This window comes from Notechis scutatus, chromosome 15 (genome assembly GCF_049901735.1).
Source record: "Notechis scutatus isolate UNSWTSFEM ecotype Mainland chromosome 15, rNotScu1.2, whole genome shotgun sequence".
In the NCBI taxonomy this organism is placed as follows: Eukaryota; Metazoa; Chordata; class Lepidosauria; order Squamata; family Elapidae; genus Notechis; species Notechis scutatus.
In genome coordinates, this window is record NC_142023.1 from 1,433,308 (window position 1) to 1,451,277 (window position 17,970).

At 46.7% G+C, this 17,970-nt stretch overlaps 1 protein-coding gene across 1 annotated transcript in view; it reads right to left on the bottom strand.

The window, feature by feature from the left end:
* The window catches only part of SEC16A (SEC16 homolog A, endoplasmic reticulum export factor), a 66,949-nt gene that overhangs the window by 40,132 nt on the left and 8,847 nt on the right, over positions 1-17,970 (bottom strand). Inside the window, 8 exon segments of the mRNA XM_087944255.1 lie at positions 702-844; positions 3,714-3,882; positions 6,423-6,621; positions 9,874-9,994; positions 13,394-13,482; positions 15,486-15,628; positions 17,754-17,908; positions 17,911-17,970. Coding sequence (XP_087800381.1) covers positions 702-844; positions 3,714-3,882; positions 6,423-6,621; positions 9,874-9,994; positions 13,394-13,482; positions 15,486-15,628; positions 17,754-17,908; positions 17,911-17,970 — 1,079 coding nt within the window.

A 17,970-nucleotide genomic window follows, 5' to 3' on the forward strand; every position in this document is an offset into this window, starting at 1 on the left:
ATGTTCGGAGGCAGCTTGGGCACATACCTCCCTCGATCAGTGAAAAGCACAATCAGAGGGTGAGATTTTGGTATTGCGAGTCAATCTCAATGAAAAGAGTTTCAGCCTTTCTGTGGAGTTCATTTCCTGGTCTATCTCTACGGGGCTATTCCCTCTTCCGAAAGAATTTTAGGAGCGTGCAAAATGTTCTGCATGGTAGCTATTCAGAATTCAAAACCAAAGATTACAAAAATGAGCTGCTTCAAGCCTTTTGGGAAGGTGGTTTGTTTTTTTTTGTGCTTCAAGCGTTTCCAAACACAAGTTGTCCTCGACTTGCAACAGTCCATTTAGTGACTGTTCCAAATTACAACGGCACTGGAAAACGCGACCGATGACCGTTTTTCACACTTATGGCTATTGCAGCATTCCCGTGGTCACGGGACCAAAATTCACATGCCTGGAAACTGGTTCATGCTTATGACGGTTGCAGTCTCCTGGGGTCATGTGATCCCCTTTTGCAAGCAAAGTTCAGACTCACTTAACAACTGCAATGATCCACTTAACAACTGTTGCAAGAAACGTAGTGAAATGGGGGCAAAGCTCACTTAACAAATACTTTGCTTGGTCACGTAAATTGGGCGTTTAACGGTGGCCGTAGCTCGAAGGCTACCTGTAGCTCAGCATTAAGCAGGTGCTTGCCATCTCGCTGGCTCCTCACTCACCTCCATGCTGTGGATCTCGACCAAGGCTGGCTGGCCTTCGGAGGGGACGTTGGGTAGCACCTTTATCAGCTGACCCCCTGGCCCAAATTTTGCACACACGTGGGGTACGGAATACTTTTCAGGAGTCAAAGGCCTGGAAGGGACTATAGCCGAGAGAGAGAGAAACAAGAGAGTAGAAAGAGACTTCAAACATAAGACAGAAACATTACCAATGTCAGTGTTCCAACTAACCAACCCCAAACCAATAAACTCCAAGAGAAACAATTCCTCAAAGTTCCATTTCATTAAGAGTTGTCATATTGACACCTCTGGAAAAACCTGAATCTGAGAATTCCGGGTTTCCCCTTCCCAAAAGAAAAATAGAATTCTTTATTGGCCAAGTGTGATTGGACACACAAGGAATTTGTCTTTGGTGTAAAGGCTCTCAGTGTACATAAAAGGAAATATACATTCGTCAAGAGTCAAGAATCATCAGGTACAACACTTAATGATAGTCATAAGGTACAATATGCACCATAGAGAGTATCTTAACTTACTGCACCTGTATATGGTTTGCCAATTGCCCACTGGCAGATAGGGCAGCGCTCCAGAGGGTGAACATCATTGCCCAGAGGATCACTGGTTGCCCTCTCCCCTCTTTGGAAGAGCTTTAGAGCTCCCGCTGCCTTAAGAAAGTTCAAAACATCCTTAAAGACCCATCTCATCCTGGGCAGCCTCTTTTTGAACTATTACTATCTGGCAGACGGTACAGGATAATAAAAACAAGGACAAATAGGCTGAAAAACAGCTTCTATCTCAGGGCAGGAGCTCTGTTGAATTCCACTGTATAGTGCAGTGTTGGGGGGTTTCGGTTCAATGTGTGGAGTGTGAAGGATGTGTGTTTGTGTTTATTTTCATGGTCATGATGTGCACTGAAGATTTCGTTGTACGAGGTGCAATGACAATAAAGTAAACTAAACTATAAGCAATCGAATCATACTAGGAAACAGTCAATATAAATCGTCAGGATACAAGCGAAAAAGTTACAGTCCTACAGCCACAAGTGGGAGGGGATGGGTGAGAAGGAGTGGTGAGAAGATTACCAGTAATAGTAGTGCAGACTTTATAAATAGTTGGACAGTGTTGAGGGAATTATTTGTTTAGCAGAATGAAGAAATCCAAGATCCCTCCCCTGCACCCATCAGTCCATCACATGGCCCAATCAAATCTTCATCCCAACTGGAGACCTTCCTCCAGATACTACTCCTCTCCAGGTGCAGAGTCACTTGTCCTTGACTCTCTGAGAAAGAATGTTGTTGAGTCTAATCTTCCACCCCACTATAAAATCCCCCCTCTCAAATTCCCAGGCACTGAATGTGGTCGCCTCGAAGCTTCCAAGAACAAAAAATGGCTTCCAACTAGTTTGTGCTAACCTCCAGCACCTGGAAGAAACCAGAAAGCAAACTGGGCTACCGAAGCATCACGCTTTCCCCACCAGCCCAGCATGGATTTCCCAGCATAGTTGCAATTTTGCTTGCATTTCTTGCTGGAGACGCTAAGCTAGAACCAATTCTGCAAAATGTTCTTCAAAGGAGAACAAGAAACCATACAACCCCCAGAGCTGCACTTCTCAATTTCTGCGGCTTTAAAACGTACAGATTTCCACTGTGCCAGCTGGGGAATTCTGGGAGTTGCGGTCTTAGGAGTTGCCAAGTCAGAAGCGAACGTAACAAGGGTAGGAAAACCTAGCCGGATGGGAAGTGGCTGAAAGGAACTACCTCCATATCCAGATTTCATTCCATCTCCCCCTATAATTCCCCTTTCAATCCTGGGGAAGCTGATGAATAAAGAACGACTTCTCTTGTCCTTTTTTTAAAAAAATATGGTTTCATTAAATCTCAAAAACATGAATAAGTAAGCAGGAAAGAAAAAAATAGAGGAAAAAAAGGAAAGAATCCAACCAAAAGTAAGATAAAGTAAGATTTAGATTTTAAAAAAGTGTCCAATTCTTAAAAACTAGCAATAGTCAACATCCCTGCTATGATCCCATAAAGCAACAGCACTTATATCCTGCTTCACAGTGCTTTCCAGCTCTCTCTCTAAGCGGTTTACAGAGTCAGCCTCTTGCCCCCAACAATCTGGGTCCTAATTTAGCAACTTCGGAAGGTGGGAAGGCTGAGTCAACCTTGAGCTGGTCAGGATCGAACTGCTGGCAGTGGGCAGAATTAGCCTGCAATACTGCATTTTCACGATAGATAGATAGAGAGCGCGAGAGAGACAGAGACAGACAGACAGACATAGAGCTAGATAGAATTAGCACTTAAGACTTATATACCGCTTCACAGGGCTTTGCAACCCTCTCTAAGCAGCCTCTTGCCCCCAACAATCTGGGTCCTTACAGGTATTTGGGGAGTTGAACTCTGCAGGTCTTCAAGTTGTAGGGCTTGAGAATTGCTGCCTTAAGTGTCCTGGGATACCGTTAGGGGCATCCGTGTGCTGAACCATGGAAGCTTTTCAAGAATCACAGAAAAAACAAAACAAAACACCATGCCACATTCTTACAATGCACGTTGTCCTCAGGTTACAACCATTTGTTTAATGGCTGGTCACAGTTCCAACCAGTCCTCACAATGTACAACCAATGTAGTATCCCAAGGCAGGGGATAAAAAATGTAGCTGCTTGGCAACCTAAACGATGCTTGGCAACCATTGTGTATTGACTACAGTTGCAATATCCCCCCCAGGGTCACTTGCAACCTTCCCCGTGGGCTTCAGAGTAAATGGGGGTAGCTGGATTTGCTTGATGGCTGTATGATTTGCTTAACAACTGCAGTGAACCATGTCAAAAAGATAGCAAAATCAGATGCGACCCTCTGAACAGAAATTCTGATGCTAAGATTTGTGGTTTTAAGTGGAGAACTCTCCCTATGCCAGGAAGAGCACATAGCTATAAACTGCAGACAAACTACAAAATCAGGTGAAATTGCTAGTCCCCTCCAGCACTACTACAGTGGTTTTTTTTAAAACAAATACCTTGCTCTACACCTGCCCAAGGAATTTGGGCTACAGAGTTGTAATTGTTCAAAGGTGGCTGGTTGATGTAGTATCCGCCGGAGGTATAGTCTGCACGGAGTGAGGTTGGCTGAGGGTCACCATCGTAGGCACTGACGCTCAAGTCATGATTGCTTCGATACCGCTGGCTCTGGAGGAGAAGAGACAAGGGCATGTAAAGAGTCGAAGAAACAGGAGCACAGCAGAAGGCTGATGGGCAATATAGGAGCATCACAGGATGAGCCACGGTGGCGCAGTGGTTAGAGTGCAGGACTGAAGGCTCCTTCTGCTGACTGCCGGTTGCTTGCAATTTGGCAGTTCGAATCCCACCAGGCTCCAGGTTGACTCAGCGTTTCTATCTTTCTGAGGTGGGTAAAATGAGGACCCAGATGGTTGGGGGCAGGAGGCTGGCTCTGTAAACCGCTGAGAGGGCTGTGAAGCAGTATATATTGCTCTACCCTCTATCTGTCTGTTTGTCTGTCTGTAAAGCACAGTGAAGTGGTGTTAACCCTAAGTGCTATTGCTCTTCTTTTTCCTTCCTTCCTTCCTTCCTTCCTTCCTTCCTTCCTTCCTTCCTTCCTTCCTCCTTCCTCCCTCCCTCCCTCCCTCCCTCCCTTTCCTTCCTTAACTGCCCACTACCAGGAGTTTGATCCTGACCGGCTTAAGGTTGACTCAGCCTTCCATCCTTCCTTCCGAGGTGGGTAAAATGAGGACCCAGATTGTTTGGGGGCAAGAGGCTGACTCTGTAAACCGTTTAGAGAGGGCTGCAAAGCACTCTGAAGTAGTATATAAGTCTAAATGCTAGAGCTATCTGTGTCTGTCTGTCTCTCTCTCTCTCTCATATCTATCAAAGAGGCACAATGGTCAGAATGCAATATTGCAGTTAATTCCGCTGACTGCCAGCAGTTCGATCCTGACCGACTCAAGGTTGACTCAGCCTTCCGTCCTTCTGAGGTGGGTAAAATGAGGACCCAGATTGTTGGGGACAAGTAGTTGACTCTGCAAACTGCTTAGAGAGGGCTGGAAAGCACTGTGAATCAGGATATAAGTCTAAGGACTGTTGCTATTGGTATTCTCAGTCTGGGTGCTATGTTGAACTTTGAGGACAGGAAACGGACTGTCTCCCAAGAGAATGCAGGAGGAGGGCCTTCCTGCTTGTCATTTATCTGTCATGTGAACCAGCGGTCCCCAACCCGTCCAGCTCCATGGATTGGCAGCGGTGGTGGCGGGGCAGGGAGAGGTTTTACGCATACTCCCATCACTTGTGCAAATGGAGCTCCTCCATTACTTGTGCAGTGGGCAACCAATTCTCAACAGGCCGTGGACCAGGGGTTGGGGACCACTGATACAACTGTCTTAATGGTATGTGACAATCAAGCCCGAATGGCACGCAGAAGGCAACAGAGATGCTCTGTTATTTGCAAACAACTCTTGGCTTCCAGTGCTATTTTTTTAAAAAAACCAATCATAGATCAGAGACCACAATAAATAAAAACACCCCGTAAATGTACAATTAAAAATTATAGTATAAAATAATAAAAAGCAACTAAAATCTATGAGAAAATCCGGTATGTCAATTATACACGGTCTAACTATACTAACATTACAATCCATAAACTGTGTGGCCCATTATCAGTTTAATACTAAAAGGGAGAGGAAGACGCAGTAGTGCAAAGGGTTTGACACATTTGTTGTATCACGTAACTGTGGTGGATTAGACAGGCGTTTCCGACGAATCCCCAGGGCTGCTGCGCAGAATCTGCCCATCTGCGCTGTGGTTACGGACTGTTCGTCCTTAAGCAGACCCTGGAGATAAGCAGAATGGACAGGATCCCTAGCAATTTTTCTTAAATCAAGGAGCGTTCTGCAATGTCACAGATAAACTGGAAAAAGGTACCAGGTCTTATTTTCGGGGGGGGGGGGTGTCATCCACAGATTAACCTCACTTTGCACGCATCGCCCCCGGCCTCCTTTTCGCTGTCAGAGGCCTTCAGGAACTTCTCCTTCTGTGGCCAGCAAGGCTTCCCTGAAGGCCTCTGCAGCCGATAACAGAGTTCTGGATCGATCCAGAGCTTTGTTATCAGCTACTACAGAGGCCTTCAGGAAAGCCTGGCCAGCCTTGCCGGCTGCAGAAGAAGTGGGCTGGCAAGGCAGGTGTCGGGGTGTGCGAGGTCTGACTACAACTGTCCAAAGGTAAGTAGTAGGGCAGCTCTAACCCCATTCCTAGCTTAATTTTTACCTGTGCACTCTGGAGTGGGTGGGGTCTTAATTAGGGCTTATTTTGAGGGTACGGCTTATATTGGGCGCACGTGTAAAAAAAATCAAGCTAGGCCTTACTTTCAGGATAGGTCGTATTTTCGGAGAAACAGGGTAGAAAGCTATTTTTCCGGCAGAGACGTTGTGATCGCACACACTTTCATTTCCTCTGAGCCCCAAAAGGAAGCTCAGGTGAAACGGCTTAAAAGAGGCCCTTCCGGCTGCGATAAGCAATGGGGACACTCGACCCCAGCAGAACCATGAACCTAAGATGATTTGGAGGGGAAGGAGGGGAAATGCCCCAGCTAGGCATGGCTGACACTGCAGGAAGGAAGGAAGGAAGGAAGGTCCCCGTCAAATTTGGGCTTGCCGCCTGGGGAATTCTGGGGAGTTGAAGTCTGCCCACCTTGAGGCGGATGAAGAACACTGACTTACTTGCTGAGAGCGGGAGCTGAAGCTGCTTTGGCGGCTGCGGAGGCTGTGGGAGCTGTGCAGGCTGTGCCCCGAATGCTCGCTGAGGACGCTGCGCCTGTCACTGTCATCCCCATACGGATCCCTGCGCGGCTCCAAGTCCTCATCGAAGCCGCTCGCAAAACGATTGTCGTATCGCCAATACTCTTCATACCGGTCATGACTGCAAGGGGAGGAGGGGAGAAGCAACACTGTCTTAGGCCAAGGACTTGTCAACGTCGACATACATGATTTAGACGAGAGTCTAGAAAGGGAAGTCACCAGAGTGGTGCGGTGGCCTAGAGGTGGAGCTCTCGCCTCACAATCAGGAGACTTTGAGTTTGATCCTAGGTAGAGGCAGATCTTTCTCTCTTTGGGCATATTTGAGAATATATCCGCTGAAGAAAAACTCCGCGTTGGCGACAGGAAGGGCATTCGGCCAGTCAACGCTCAGCTCCGTTTAGTTGCCCGGACTCCACCCCGATGCAAGGGATTATGGGGTCCTTAAAAGAAGATGGTGACGATAGAAAGGGAAGATCGAATTTGCAGTTGACACCAAGTTGACAGGAATAGCTAACGCTCATGAAAGATAGGCTCAAGAACCAGAAGAATCTCGACAGACTTGGCCCTATCTAACAAAAATGAAATTCAAAGGTGAGTAAAGTAAGGTCCTACACCAAGGCAGAAAAAAACCAATGCACAGGGGTAGAACAGGTGGTACCTGGCTCAACAGCAGTAAGTCTGTGAGGGATCTTGGTGTCTTAATGGACAACCGTTTAACTATGAGGCCGTAGTTCAGGGAACGGGGCACATCTAATTTAACAAAGAGAAGAATTGGGGATGACATGGGCAGCCAGAGAGAGAGGAGGGACTCATTCTCCAAAGTTCCTGAGGGTGGGATAAGAAGCAAGGGGTGGATCCTCATTAAAAAGAGATCCAACCCGGAACCATAGCTGGCCTTCCAGAGTTTTGAATTGCTTCCCACCTCCCCATGGCAGATTTCACAGATCAAAAGCGTCCAAGCCCAAAGGCACCCAAAGGCCAGACAAGGAAAAATAGATGGAAACTGAACCAGGAGATATTCAACCTGGAAATAAGGAGGAATTTCCTGACAGGGAGAGCAATCAACCCGTGGAACAGAAGTTGCCTTCAAAAGTTGTGGGAGCTTCATTACTAGAAGCTTTCAAGAAGAGATTGGACTGCCATCTGTCAGAAACGGGGTAGGGTCTCCTGCTTGGGCTTGGAGGGGGGGGGTTGGACTGGATGACTTACAAGGTCCCTTCCAACTCTGTTAATCTATCTAAACACACAAAGGTGGGCAGGTCTGACAAGCGGTCAAGTAGGGCATGGCCCCTGCAGAGCAGCCCATCAATTAAAACAGGCTTGAGGCTTAATTTTACGCTGTTTGTGTGAAGCAGACCCCATGGCCTCGGGGCAAAGTCACGCTTAAGGATTCTGGAGGAAGACTGTTTCAAGCAGTGACCCGGGACAGACAGCGGTTGCGTTTGCACAAAAGCTCAAAAGAACACGAGAAGTTATGCTGGGAGTGTGCCCTTTTCTCACCACCAACCGGCTTCAGGCCAGCAGGTAATTAGGAATGAATACTTTTAGGAAGCCACTGAAAAGAAGGTTAGGTTTGCTGTTGAGATGTTTAGCAGTTTCCTTTCTCTCAAGTCAAGATCCCTGGCTTCCACACAATAAGGATTAAAAATCCTGGAAACCGGATTTTCACGTCCACCTTCCCCCGCCTTCTTTAGCTGAGAGATGCTTCTCTCCGCAAAATTACAGCATTCAGGACACCGCAGCACGGTTAAATGTCACATCTGCATCCTGCTATGCAAGAACTGTGAAACTCTGCACTTTTGCTCCAATAGCCCCAGGGGTTTTCTACGGATGCCTAAACAGACACACTTCAAGTCAAGGGAAAGCAGCCCCACAACCACACAAAGGACACAAGCCATCCTACTCAAACGATGCTCCCTGTGGGACTGAAGGTGTGCAGGCCCCGCAATCACGAAGCAGGAATACTGTGAGGAGCAGCCACATTTTATGGTAAATATTTAAATATAATTGCCACCGTGAAAAGCCAGGTCCACTCCAATCTGTTGTGGTTCGCCGGCAGCAGGTGCAGATGGCTGAGGTCTCGGAGAGCGAGGACTCAGATGAGGGGCCTGCGTGGGAGGCAGGGATGGGGCCAGGACCATCAGGGAGTGGAGTGCTGCCTTCGGAGATTGTGGAGGCTGGCAGCAGTGATGAAGAGGCCACCGAGGAGCCTGTGCTCAGTGTGTGCGTGCGCAGGGCTGCTCGAAGGAAAGAGCAGCTGCAGCAGCACGGGTGACTTGGGAGTAAGGCTGCAAGGTGATGGCCCCTCCCTTAAGGGATCAAAGCCAGCCTGAGAAACTGGGATTCTTTGCAGGAAGCAAAGAAGTTCGTGCACTTCAAACCTTGTGGAAGTTCGGACTCTCTTGGTTTGTGTTTGGAGACTTTTTGTTTGGAATATTTCTTGGCAACTTAATTTAGTGTTCTTGGCAGCCTTGCACCACCTTGGCAAGGCTCGTTCTTATCAGAGACAATTAGTTTTAATAGCCTTTTAACTGCGAATTCACAGAATTCACAGAGAAGCATTAAAAAGGTTTGCTTTTATCTCTGTTTGGTGTTTGTTTCCTTGGAACAAGGTTTGGGTCGGAACACAATCTGATCTGAGAATATGAAGCTCTGACTTTTCCAAATCGCCATCCCTCAGCTATCAAAGCTCCCAATTTTCTTTTAAAAGGAAAAGCTAAAAGGTAGGAACGAAAGAAAAACAAAACATTGGTAATCAAAGAAAAAGAAGAAATGGAATATTATATGGTATGGAGTTTATTTTATCGATGGCTGGAAAATCAAATAAATTAAAATGGACTAGATGAATATATAAATTCATAAGGTAAGATTGTTAGAAAATAGATATATTAAATAATAGATATAAGAAAATATGATTATTGTTACATGGATAAGAAATGTTTTGAATTTAATTGGAAGCACAAGATATATGTACCCAGTCGACACACGGTTGAAATGAAATGGAATTGTTGTAAAATATATATATAAAAAGGGAAATTTACAACATGAATAAACTGTTGCCGCCCTCCTCACAACCTGGAGGCTATTCAACTTTACATTTCTGAAGTGCATTTATTTCTTTTGATTTCTGCGATAACGTGAGTTCCACAGGACGGCTGGGACACTTCCGATCCTGCCACCAATCCAGGAAAAGAGGAGATTCTAAATATTCTACTGCAGGATCAGGTTGCTGCAAGGAATATCTCTGCTACTCTTGCTATCCCAACTCTCTTTCATACTGTTTGCTTCACACAGTTCCCCCCACCCCCCACCCCAAAAAAGGTCACCATTCCCAAATCCATTTGGAGCCCAGAGGTATCAAATGTTCACAAACCTGTTTCCCTGCTGATAGGGTTCTTTCTTTTGGTAAAGGTTCTGATCCGTGTTGTACCAATATCTCTGATCGTAAAGCCGAGGATCTCGGAACCTGGCATCATAATTGGAAGGGTAACGATCTTAAAAGAGAAGCGGGGAACAATCAGTCATGGTAGAGGCTCTGCACTCTTACCAAATCGGATCCCTAAGAACATCTGGTATCTGCTAACATGCTACATTTGCCAGCCACCCTACTGTATAGTGTAGCAGTTAGCAGAGATTAGACTACCTGAGGCTTCTCAGGAAACAACCACTGAATGGAAAACTGCTGGTGACCTTCTACCGCTGCACCAGAGAGAGCATCTTAACTTACTGCACCTCTGTATGGTTTGCCAATTGCACAGGGGCAGATAGGAAAGCGCTCCAAAGGATTCATGTCATTGCCTAGAGCAGTGATCCCCAACCTTTTTTATGCCGCGGCCCGGTACCGGCATCAGCTGGGCGCCGCCATCTTGTTTTGATGAAAAAGTGCTTCGGTGAGCTTTCTACCCGGAAAAGCTCACCGGAAGCACTTTTTCATCAAAACAAGATGGCGGCGCCAGCAAACCAGCGCCCAGTAGGACTTGTTCCACGGACGGTGCGGTCCGCGGACCAGTGGTTGGGGACCCCTGGCCTAGAGGATCATTGGTTGCTCTCTCTCCTTTTTGGAAGAGCTTTATTGCTCCCACTGCCTTAAGAAAGTTCAAAACATCCTTAAAGATCCGTCTCATCCTGGGAAACCTTTTTTTGAACTATGACCATCTGGCAGACGGTACAGGATAATAAAAACAAGGACAAACAGGCTGAAAAACAGCTTCTATCCCAGGGCAGTAACTATACTGAATTCTACTGTATAGGGCAATATGAATGCAATATCGGGGGTTTTCAATTCAATTGTATAGAATGTGAAGGATGTGTGCTTGCGTTTTATTTTTAGAGTTATAACGTACACTGAAGATGGCATTTAATTTTGTTGTACGAGGTGCAATGACAATAAAGTAAACTTTGGCTTCACTACAGCTTGCTGAGCAAATGGCTGGTGTTCCATGCAACATTAAGCTACAGACATGAAGATTCCAACATGGCACTCAGGTTCTTTCCCCCACCTGCCAAACTAATTAAATCATGCGTTGAATTAAAACACGGGTTAGCTGATATTCTGCAAGGCAACGCACCAGCTGCCAACTTTAAATTTAGGCCTAACATGTTTTCAAATTCCAAATGCGCCCATTGGTCTTAAAAGGTTTCTGAACAGCATAATTCACATATTAGCAAACCCAACCCTAACCCCTAACCCCTAACCTTGTAGCTTTGGAAGGTTATCGGACTGCAGCTTTTGTGTGTTAGAAAGATTCAAGAGATTATTTGGGCTCCACAGAAAGAATAATAACTGAAGGCTAACAGAGAGATTCTGCACTCCTAGAGTTAGTCTTCCTTCCTTGACCCATTTCAGATGAACGGATTTTCACCCAGGTATATGTTTCCCTGAAAATGGGTGGTGCAGTGGCCTACAGGTGGAGCTCTCGCCTCACAATCAGGAGACTGTAAGTTCAATCCTAGCTACCTAGCAGATATTTCTCTCCCTGAGCACACCATGAGAATAAATCTGCTGAAGGAAACTCTGCATCGGTGATAAGAAGGGCATCCGGCCAGTAAACACTCAGCTCCATTCAGTTGCTCAGACTCCACCCCGACGCAAGGAATTATGGGTCATTAAAAGAAGATATTCCAGGAAACAAATTTATTAGGGTGCTTACACTATCTTCCATCTCAGACAAACGAGGGACTCAACGTTTTGACTTCAGCAGAATTTCCTCCCAGCGAAATGCTCAAACGTTACAATCCAAGAGTTTTAAAAGAGCGGTTCGTGTAATGGTTTCATTTTTATTTTTTTTTACAACAGTACTAAACAAGGTCAGCAGCAGCCCAAACGGATTCTATGCTTTGGGAATCTCACAGCTCCCTGAGGTTCTAGAACAGGGGTGTCCAACCTTGGCAACTTTAAGACTTGTGGACTTCAACTCCCAGAATTCCTCAGCCAGCAAAGCTGGCTGAGGAATTCTGGGAGTTGAAGTCCACAAGTCTTAAAGTGGCCACGGTTGGACACCCCCGTTCTAGAGCTTCATTCTGATAATTCCCATTGCTGCATTTGTTGATGTGGGGAAATGACACATTTGGTGTTGTGTTATAATTCTTCAGGCACAACGGCCCCTTGGACTTTCCTTGCAGATGACAGGGTGTGGAGCCTTGGTAAAGATGCCAATCTGGGGCGGAGAAAAATCGTTCTGTATCTAAGGGGTTCAGGATTCTGTCTTCTGGGAGGAGAGGGGAACCTGAGAGCCACCAGATCCTGAACTACAACTCCCAGAAACCCTTGGCTTGACCACTGATAAGAGATGCTTGGAGTCCTTAACTGAGCAAGGGTCCCTCAAACCATTTTACTGCTTCAAAATACAGCTGGCTCAAAAGGGAAAACCTTTGTCTCCTCTCAGTCAGCAGGATTTAAATCAGGATTTATCAAGAATTATCAGGATTTATCAAGAATTATCAGGATTTATCAAGAATTATCTGGCATCTTTTTACATGTGAACGCAGGTTGCCTGTGTCCCTGAAATCGAGGCGGGTTTTCAATTTATGACCTCATCGCTTAATAGCTGTTGGAAATCACACCTGGCAATTGTAAAATGCTGTGCCAACATCTTTCACCACAATCAGACGATCCCATTTGGGAGCCTGGCAAGGGATTTGCGATGTCCCACAGTCATAGGCAATTTTCAACGGGGTTTGTTTTGCTGGTTTCCATTCAAAAACAACCATTTGGGATGGCTAAATTGACTGCTTTGATTAAAGAAAATAAAATACAAGTACTTTCATTTCTACTTAAGAAACCATTTCTGGCCTTTGTGCTTGGGGTGGGGGAATGAAATTTTGAGTTTGAGTTTTACCGATTAGGTAGATTTGTTGTGATAGAAATGGCTAAGTTTCTTTTATTATGAAAAAGTAGAAAAGCTGAGGGTAGATCTTAATGCCTTATTTTACTGCACCAAAGGGAGTAGGAAGTCAATGTCTTTTTTTTTCTCTTTTTCCCTGGCTTTCCCCCACTATCCACTTCCCTTATTCCTTGCCCAATTTCCTTAATGTTTGTTTTTGTATTCTTTTTGTATGTCATATTATAAATTAATAAAGTTATGTAAACAAAAACAAACAAAAACCCCAACTACTGGAAGAATGGACGCATACAACTGTAGTATTTGCTTAATGACAATAAAAAAATGTCATCAAACCAGATCCGGTCCCATAGGTGCTTCAAACTTAAGACCATAACAATTTAAGACCAGAAATGCAGTCCCAATTGTGGTTGTAATTGTACCTGTAGCTTGCTCAAACTTTTCATGTTTTTAAATTAGCCTTTACAAAGATGAGAGAGAAAATATCAGGCTCCTGCTAGGGGAGTTCAGATATTAAAATTGGCATATTTTGCTGTAGGAGCAAATCCTTACCTCCATTATCATAGGGATTTGAGTAATAGTCTCCATAGTAGCCATTCCACCCACTTTTAGTGTTGTAGTAGTCATCGGGGTAATCTTGTCTGAGGGGGTGGGGAGAGAAAAGATTGAAAATCATTGAGACTTAGGCTAGCAACGCAAACAGATGTGAAGCACTGCTGAAAAATGCACAGGGGGTTGTTATAGCTGAAACACATCAGCTAGTTTGTCTATGGAGACTCTCAGTCATGCAGGTCAAGGTTGTCCCAAAGGTGTTTTTTTTTTTTCAAGAAACAACTGGACTTTCTGGTTTTTCTCTGAAGACTTTTCGCTTCTCATCCAAGAAGCTTCTTCAGCTCTGTTTGAATGGTGGGGGATGGAAGGATTTACACTCCTTGCAGACAGCTGGACATTTGCATTCTTTTAGTGAGGCTCCACACCCATTTGCACTACTACTCAGGTGACTCTGAGGTCACAGACAAACTGCCAAGTGGCCTCATTGACTCCCTCAAAGGATGCAAGTAACCAGCTGGCTGCAAGGAGTATAAATCCTTCCATCCCCCACCATTCAATCAGAGCTGAAGAAGCTTCTTGGATGAGAAGCAAAACGTCTTCAAAGAAAAAACAGAAAGTCCGATGGCCTCTTGAAAAAAGCACTATTGGGACATCAGCTACTAGTTTCTTGAGAAATGCCAAATTCCTTCCTTCCTTCTTTTCCTGCCTGCCTCCCTCTCATTCTCAATCCCTGCCTTCCATTCTCCTTCCTTCCTTCCTTCCTTCCTTCCTTCCTTCCTTCCTTCCTTCCTTCCTTCCTTCCTTCCTTCCTTCCTTCCTTCCTTCCTTCCTTCCTTCCTCATTCTCAATCCCTTCCTTCCTGCCTTCCATTCTCCTTCCTTCCTTCCTTCCTTTCCTCTCATTCTCAATCCCTTCCTTCCTTCCTTCCTTCCTTCCTTCCTGCCTGCCTGCCTGCCTGCCTGCCTGCCTGCCTCTCATTCTCAATCCCTGCCTTCCTGCCTTCCATTCTCCTTCCTTCCTTCCTTCCTTCCTTCCTTCCTTCCTTCCTTCCTTCCTTCCTTCCTTCCTTCCTTCCTCTCATTCTCAATCCCTGCCTTCCTGCCTTCCATTCTCCTCCCTCCCTCCCTCTCTCACACACACACAATCTGTTTTTTTCCTTCCCAGAGATCAAGATGTTTGTGTGAGTCCTGTCTATTTTTTGCAGTTCTTCCTCAGGAGCAAAACTGAAAGTGGAAGGTGATCGATTCTGGAAAGGAAAATCTAGTTGCCTTTTCAAAAGTCTACTTGCCCTTCAGACAACCATGACCTGGGCAACTGAGAATCTCTATAAGTATAGGATGTAAGGACAATCCATCAAATATAAACCAATACATTTCTGGGTCTCATGCTTTATAGCACTAATTCTTAAGTACCCTGTACAGGGTAAGTCCTTGACTTCTAACCAGTTGCCTTGTGACCACTTGAAGTCACAATGGGCATCCACCAAAGGGTATGTACAACCTGGTTCCGAAGTTACTGATGGCTGCCCCCCACACCCCACACCCCCAGTTTGCAGCACTCCATGGTCACGGATTTACTTTATTTTTGCCAGGTTTAGTAACAGCAATAAGTCGAGGTCTGCCTGTGACCAAGATTTCATCAGCGGGGAAAAAAGGCCAGCCTATTTCAGCAGCCGGCCTTTTCTCGTTGTCTTTGAAAGTATCACATTTCACAAGGAATTCCGAGCAGTGAAGGAGAGAAATGCAAGGAGAAAAGGATCTTGAGCCACATTGTGGTCTCCAGAGAGGACATTTAAGCAGAACTTTACCAAAAAATGTCTTTGATGAGAAAGAGAGCCAGGCACCAATGTGAAGAAAACCTCAAAGGCCAGTAAAAAAAAGTCTTTTATTGGACCAGCTTTCAGGAAAAAAAAAAAAAGACACATTCCTTTTTCAAGGGCTTTTTCAGGAGCGTCTGGGATTAACTGACCGGTCCTTGAAAAAGGAATTTCTAGAATGGGCCGAATAAAAGCGTTTTATATTAGCCCTTCCTTCCTTCCTTCTCCCTTTTGCAAAAATACCTTCCGAGACGTCAGCGCTGGCTGTCTGCTTACCTCGACTGGGGCCTGTCCGAAGTGTGGCTGGCTCTTGAACTGGGCCGCTCCTGGGGCTCAGGGTACCAGTAGCTCCCCGCGTCTCGGTAGGCAGCAGACTGGTCATACTGCTTGTAGGAAGAGTTGTACTGGCCATACGGGTCCTCCGAGAGACCAGAAAGGTTACAGTTACGCAGGAGCAAGGTGAGAGGCCAGCCAAATGTTTGGCCACGCTCTTTTCCCACCAGATGAGATTCCAAGTTAACAAAGGCGGCTTGAGAAGCCTCAAAACAAAGGACCCAAAAGCAAAATCCCGGGTGAGAAATCAAACGGCCAGGAGCTGATTACAACCCAGCTGCCCAAAGGCCAACAAATAAATAAACGGACAGGTAAGGAGCTGAGTCCTATGATGATGATGGGTGGGTGGTTTGTATCCCGCATTCAGGGGCCTCCCCAGATTCCTCTCCTAAAACAGCCCTGTAGGGTAGGCTGGGCAGAGAGAGAGAGAAAGAGAGACCGTTGACTTTTTTTCAGCGCCGTTGTGACTTTGAATGAATGGCTGTCAAGTCAAGGGCTTCTGTTTTAAACGTGGCATGTTCCGATGGCCCTTTTGCCAGAAATCCCCTTCCCCATTCTACCAATTTTTCGAGAGCTTTCTCTCACCCAAACCTTTTGTGCTTCCACCTAAACCAGTGGTGCCTAACCTTTTTGGGGTTCCTGCGCCAACAATTGTGCGCGTGCTTGCCAGCACCCAGAAGGCAATGCACGCGGGGCGCCCCCACACACCCTGCACATGTTCGTGCAATTCCCCCCGGCCCCTTATCTGCACTGCGCCTCCCAGATGATTTTCGGCTCATTTGAGTCCTTTCGCCTCCCAGAGGCTTGAGGAAAGCCTCTGCAGCCTTTGCAGGCCGAAAAATAGGCCCGTTTTTGTCACTTTTGGTATTTCTGGAAATACAGGAAGTGATGAAACGGGCTTATTTTTCGCCTGCAAAGGCTGCAGAGGCTTTCCTCAAGCCTCTGGGAGGCCGAAAAGGACTCAAATGGGCCGAAAATCAGCTGGGAGGTGCGCGCATGTGCAGAGAGGTAAGTTTGCCTGCAGCTCACGTGCCGGCATAAACGGCTCTGCGTGCCACCTGTGGCATGCGTGCCATAGGTTTGCCATCACGGATCTAAATGAAGCCCTCATTCTTTTCAATGTGTTTTTCTCTTCCCTTTTGTTTTTGGTTTTCCCCGTAACTATTTGTTGCCTTTGAAACATGCAAAAGCCGAAAGGCCTCTGAGAGGTTTAGGGGGGGGGGGGCTTGGATTGTCACCACCTATCCCCTCTGGAGGCAGCCTTGGAAGCAAAGAACCTCCTCCTCCTCCTCCTCCTCCTCTCTGGCCAATCATTCTGGCCTTCAGCAGAAACACCCCCTCCCCAGCCTGAAAAACGCCCTCTGCAATTGCTCCGGCTGGGAAGAGTTTTCACTGAAGAAATCCCCCAAACGTGAATGCGTGCAGAATGTCTTAAGCCAGGGGTCTTCAAACTTGACGGCTTTAAGACTTGTGGACTTCAACTCCCAGAATTCCTGAGCTAATATGACTGGAGGAGGAATTCTGGGAGTTGAAGTCCACAAGTCCTAAAGCCGCTAAGTTTGAAGACCCCTGGCTTAAGCAGAGGTGGGTATTCAGCCAATTCTGACCGGGTTCTGGAGAACCGGCAGCGGAAATGTTGAGTAGTTTGGAGCAGGGTCCCCAACCACGGTCCACGGACCGGGACCGGTCCGTGGAACAAGTCCTACCGGGTTGCTGGTTTGCTGGCGCCGCCATCTTTTTGATGAAAAAGTGCTTCCGGTGAGCTTTTCCGGTAGAAAGCTCACCGGAAGCACTTTTTCATCAAAAAAAGATGGCGGCGCCCAGCTGATGCCGGTACCGGGCCGCGGCATAAAAAAGGTTGGGGATCACTGGTTTGGAGAACCAGCAAATCCCACCTCTGACTGGCCCCGCCAACCCCATCTCTTCTCTGCCTCCCACTGAGTCCCAGCTGATCAGCTGGGTCTCCTTTGGTTGCTCTGCCCAGGAGAACGGAGCTGGAAAGCAGGTTAGTGGGTGGGGAGGGAAGGGGGATTTTGCAGTATATCCTTCCCTTGCCACGCCCACCAAGCCACGCCCACAGAACTGGTAGTAAGAAATTTTGAATCCCACCACTGGTCTTAAGCCTCAGCCCACCCCAGCCAGGATCTCCCCCCCAGCCCCAGCCCCCAGAATCCTCCTGAGGGTGGCTAAACAGAGCACGTTTCACTCTACCTGGTAGTAAAGCTGAGCCACTCTAGGATCCACCGGTGGGTAGCTGTAGCTGTCGTAGGGGTGCCGGTAGTAGTAGTAGGAGCTGGCGGGTGGGCCGTAAGCATTCTGGGGGTTCTGCGAAGGAGGGTATTGCTGCTCGTGGTGCGAAGGGGGCGAGCAGGTTGGGGGCCGCTTGGGGCTGTGGATCCAGGAGGAGGAGGAGGCCCCATGCCAGGGG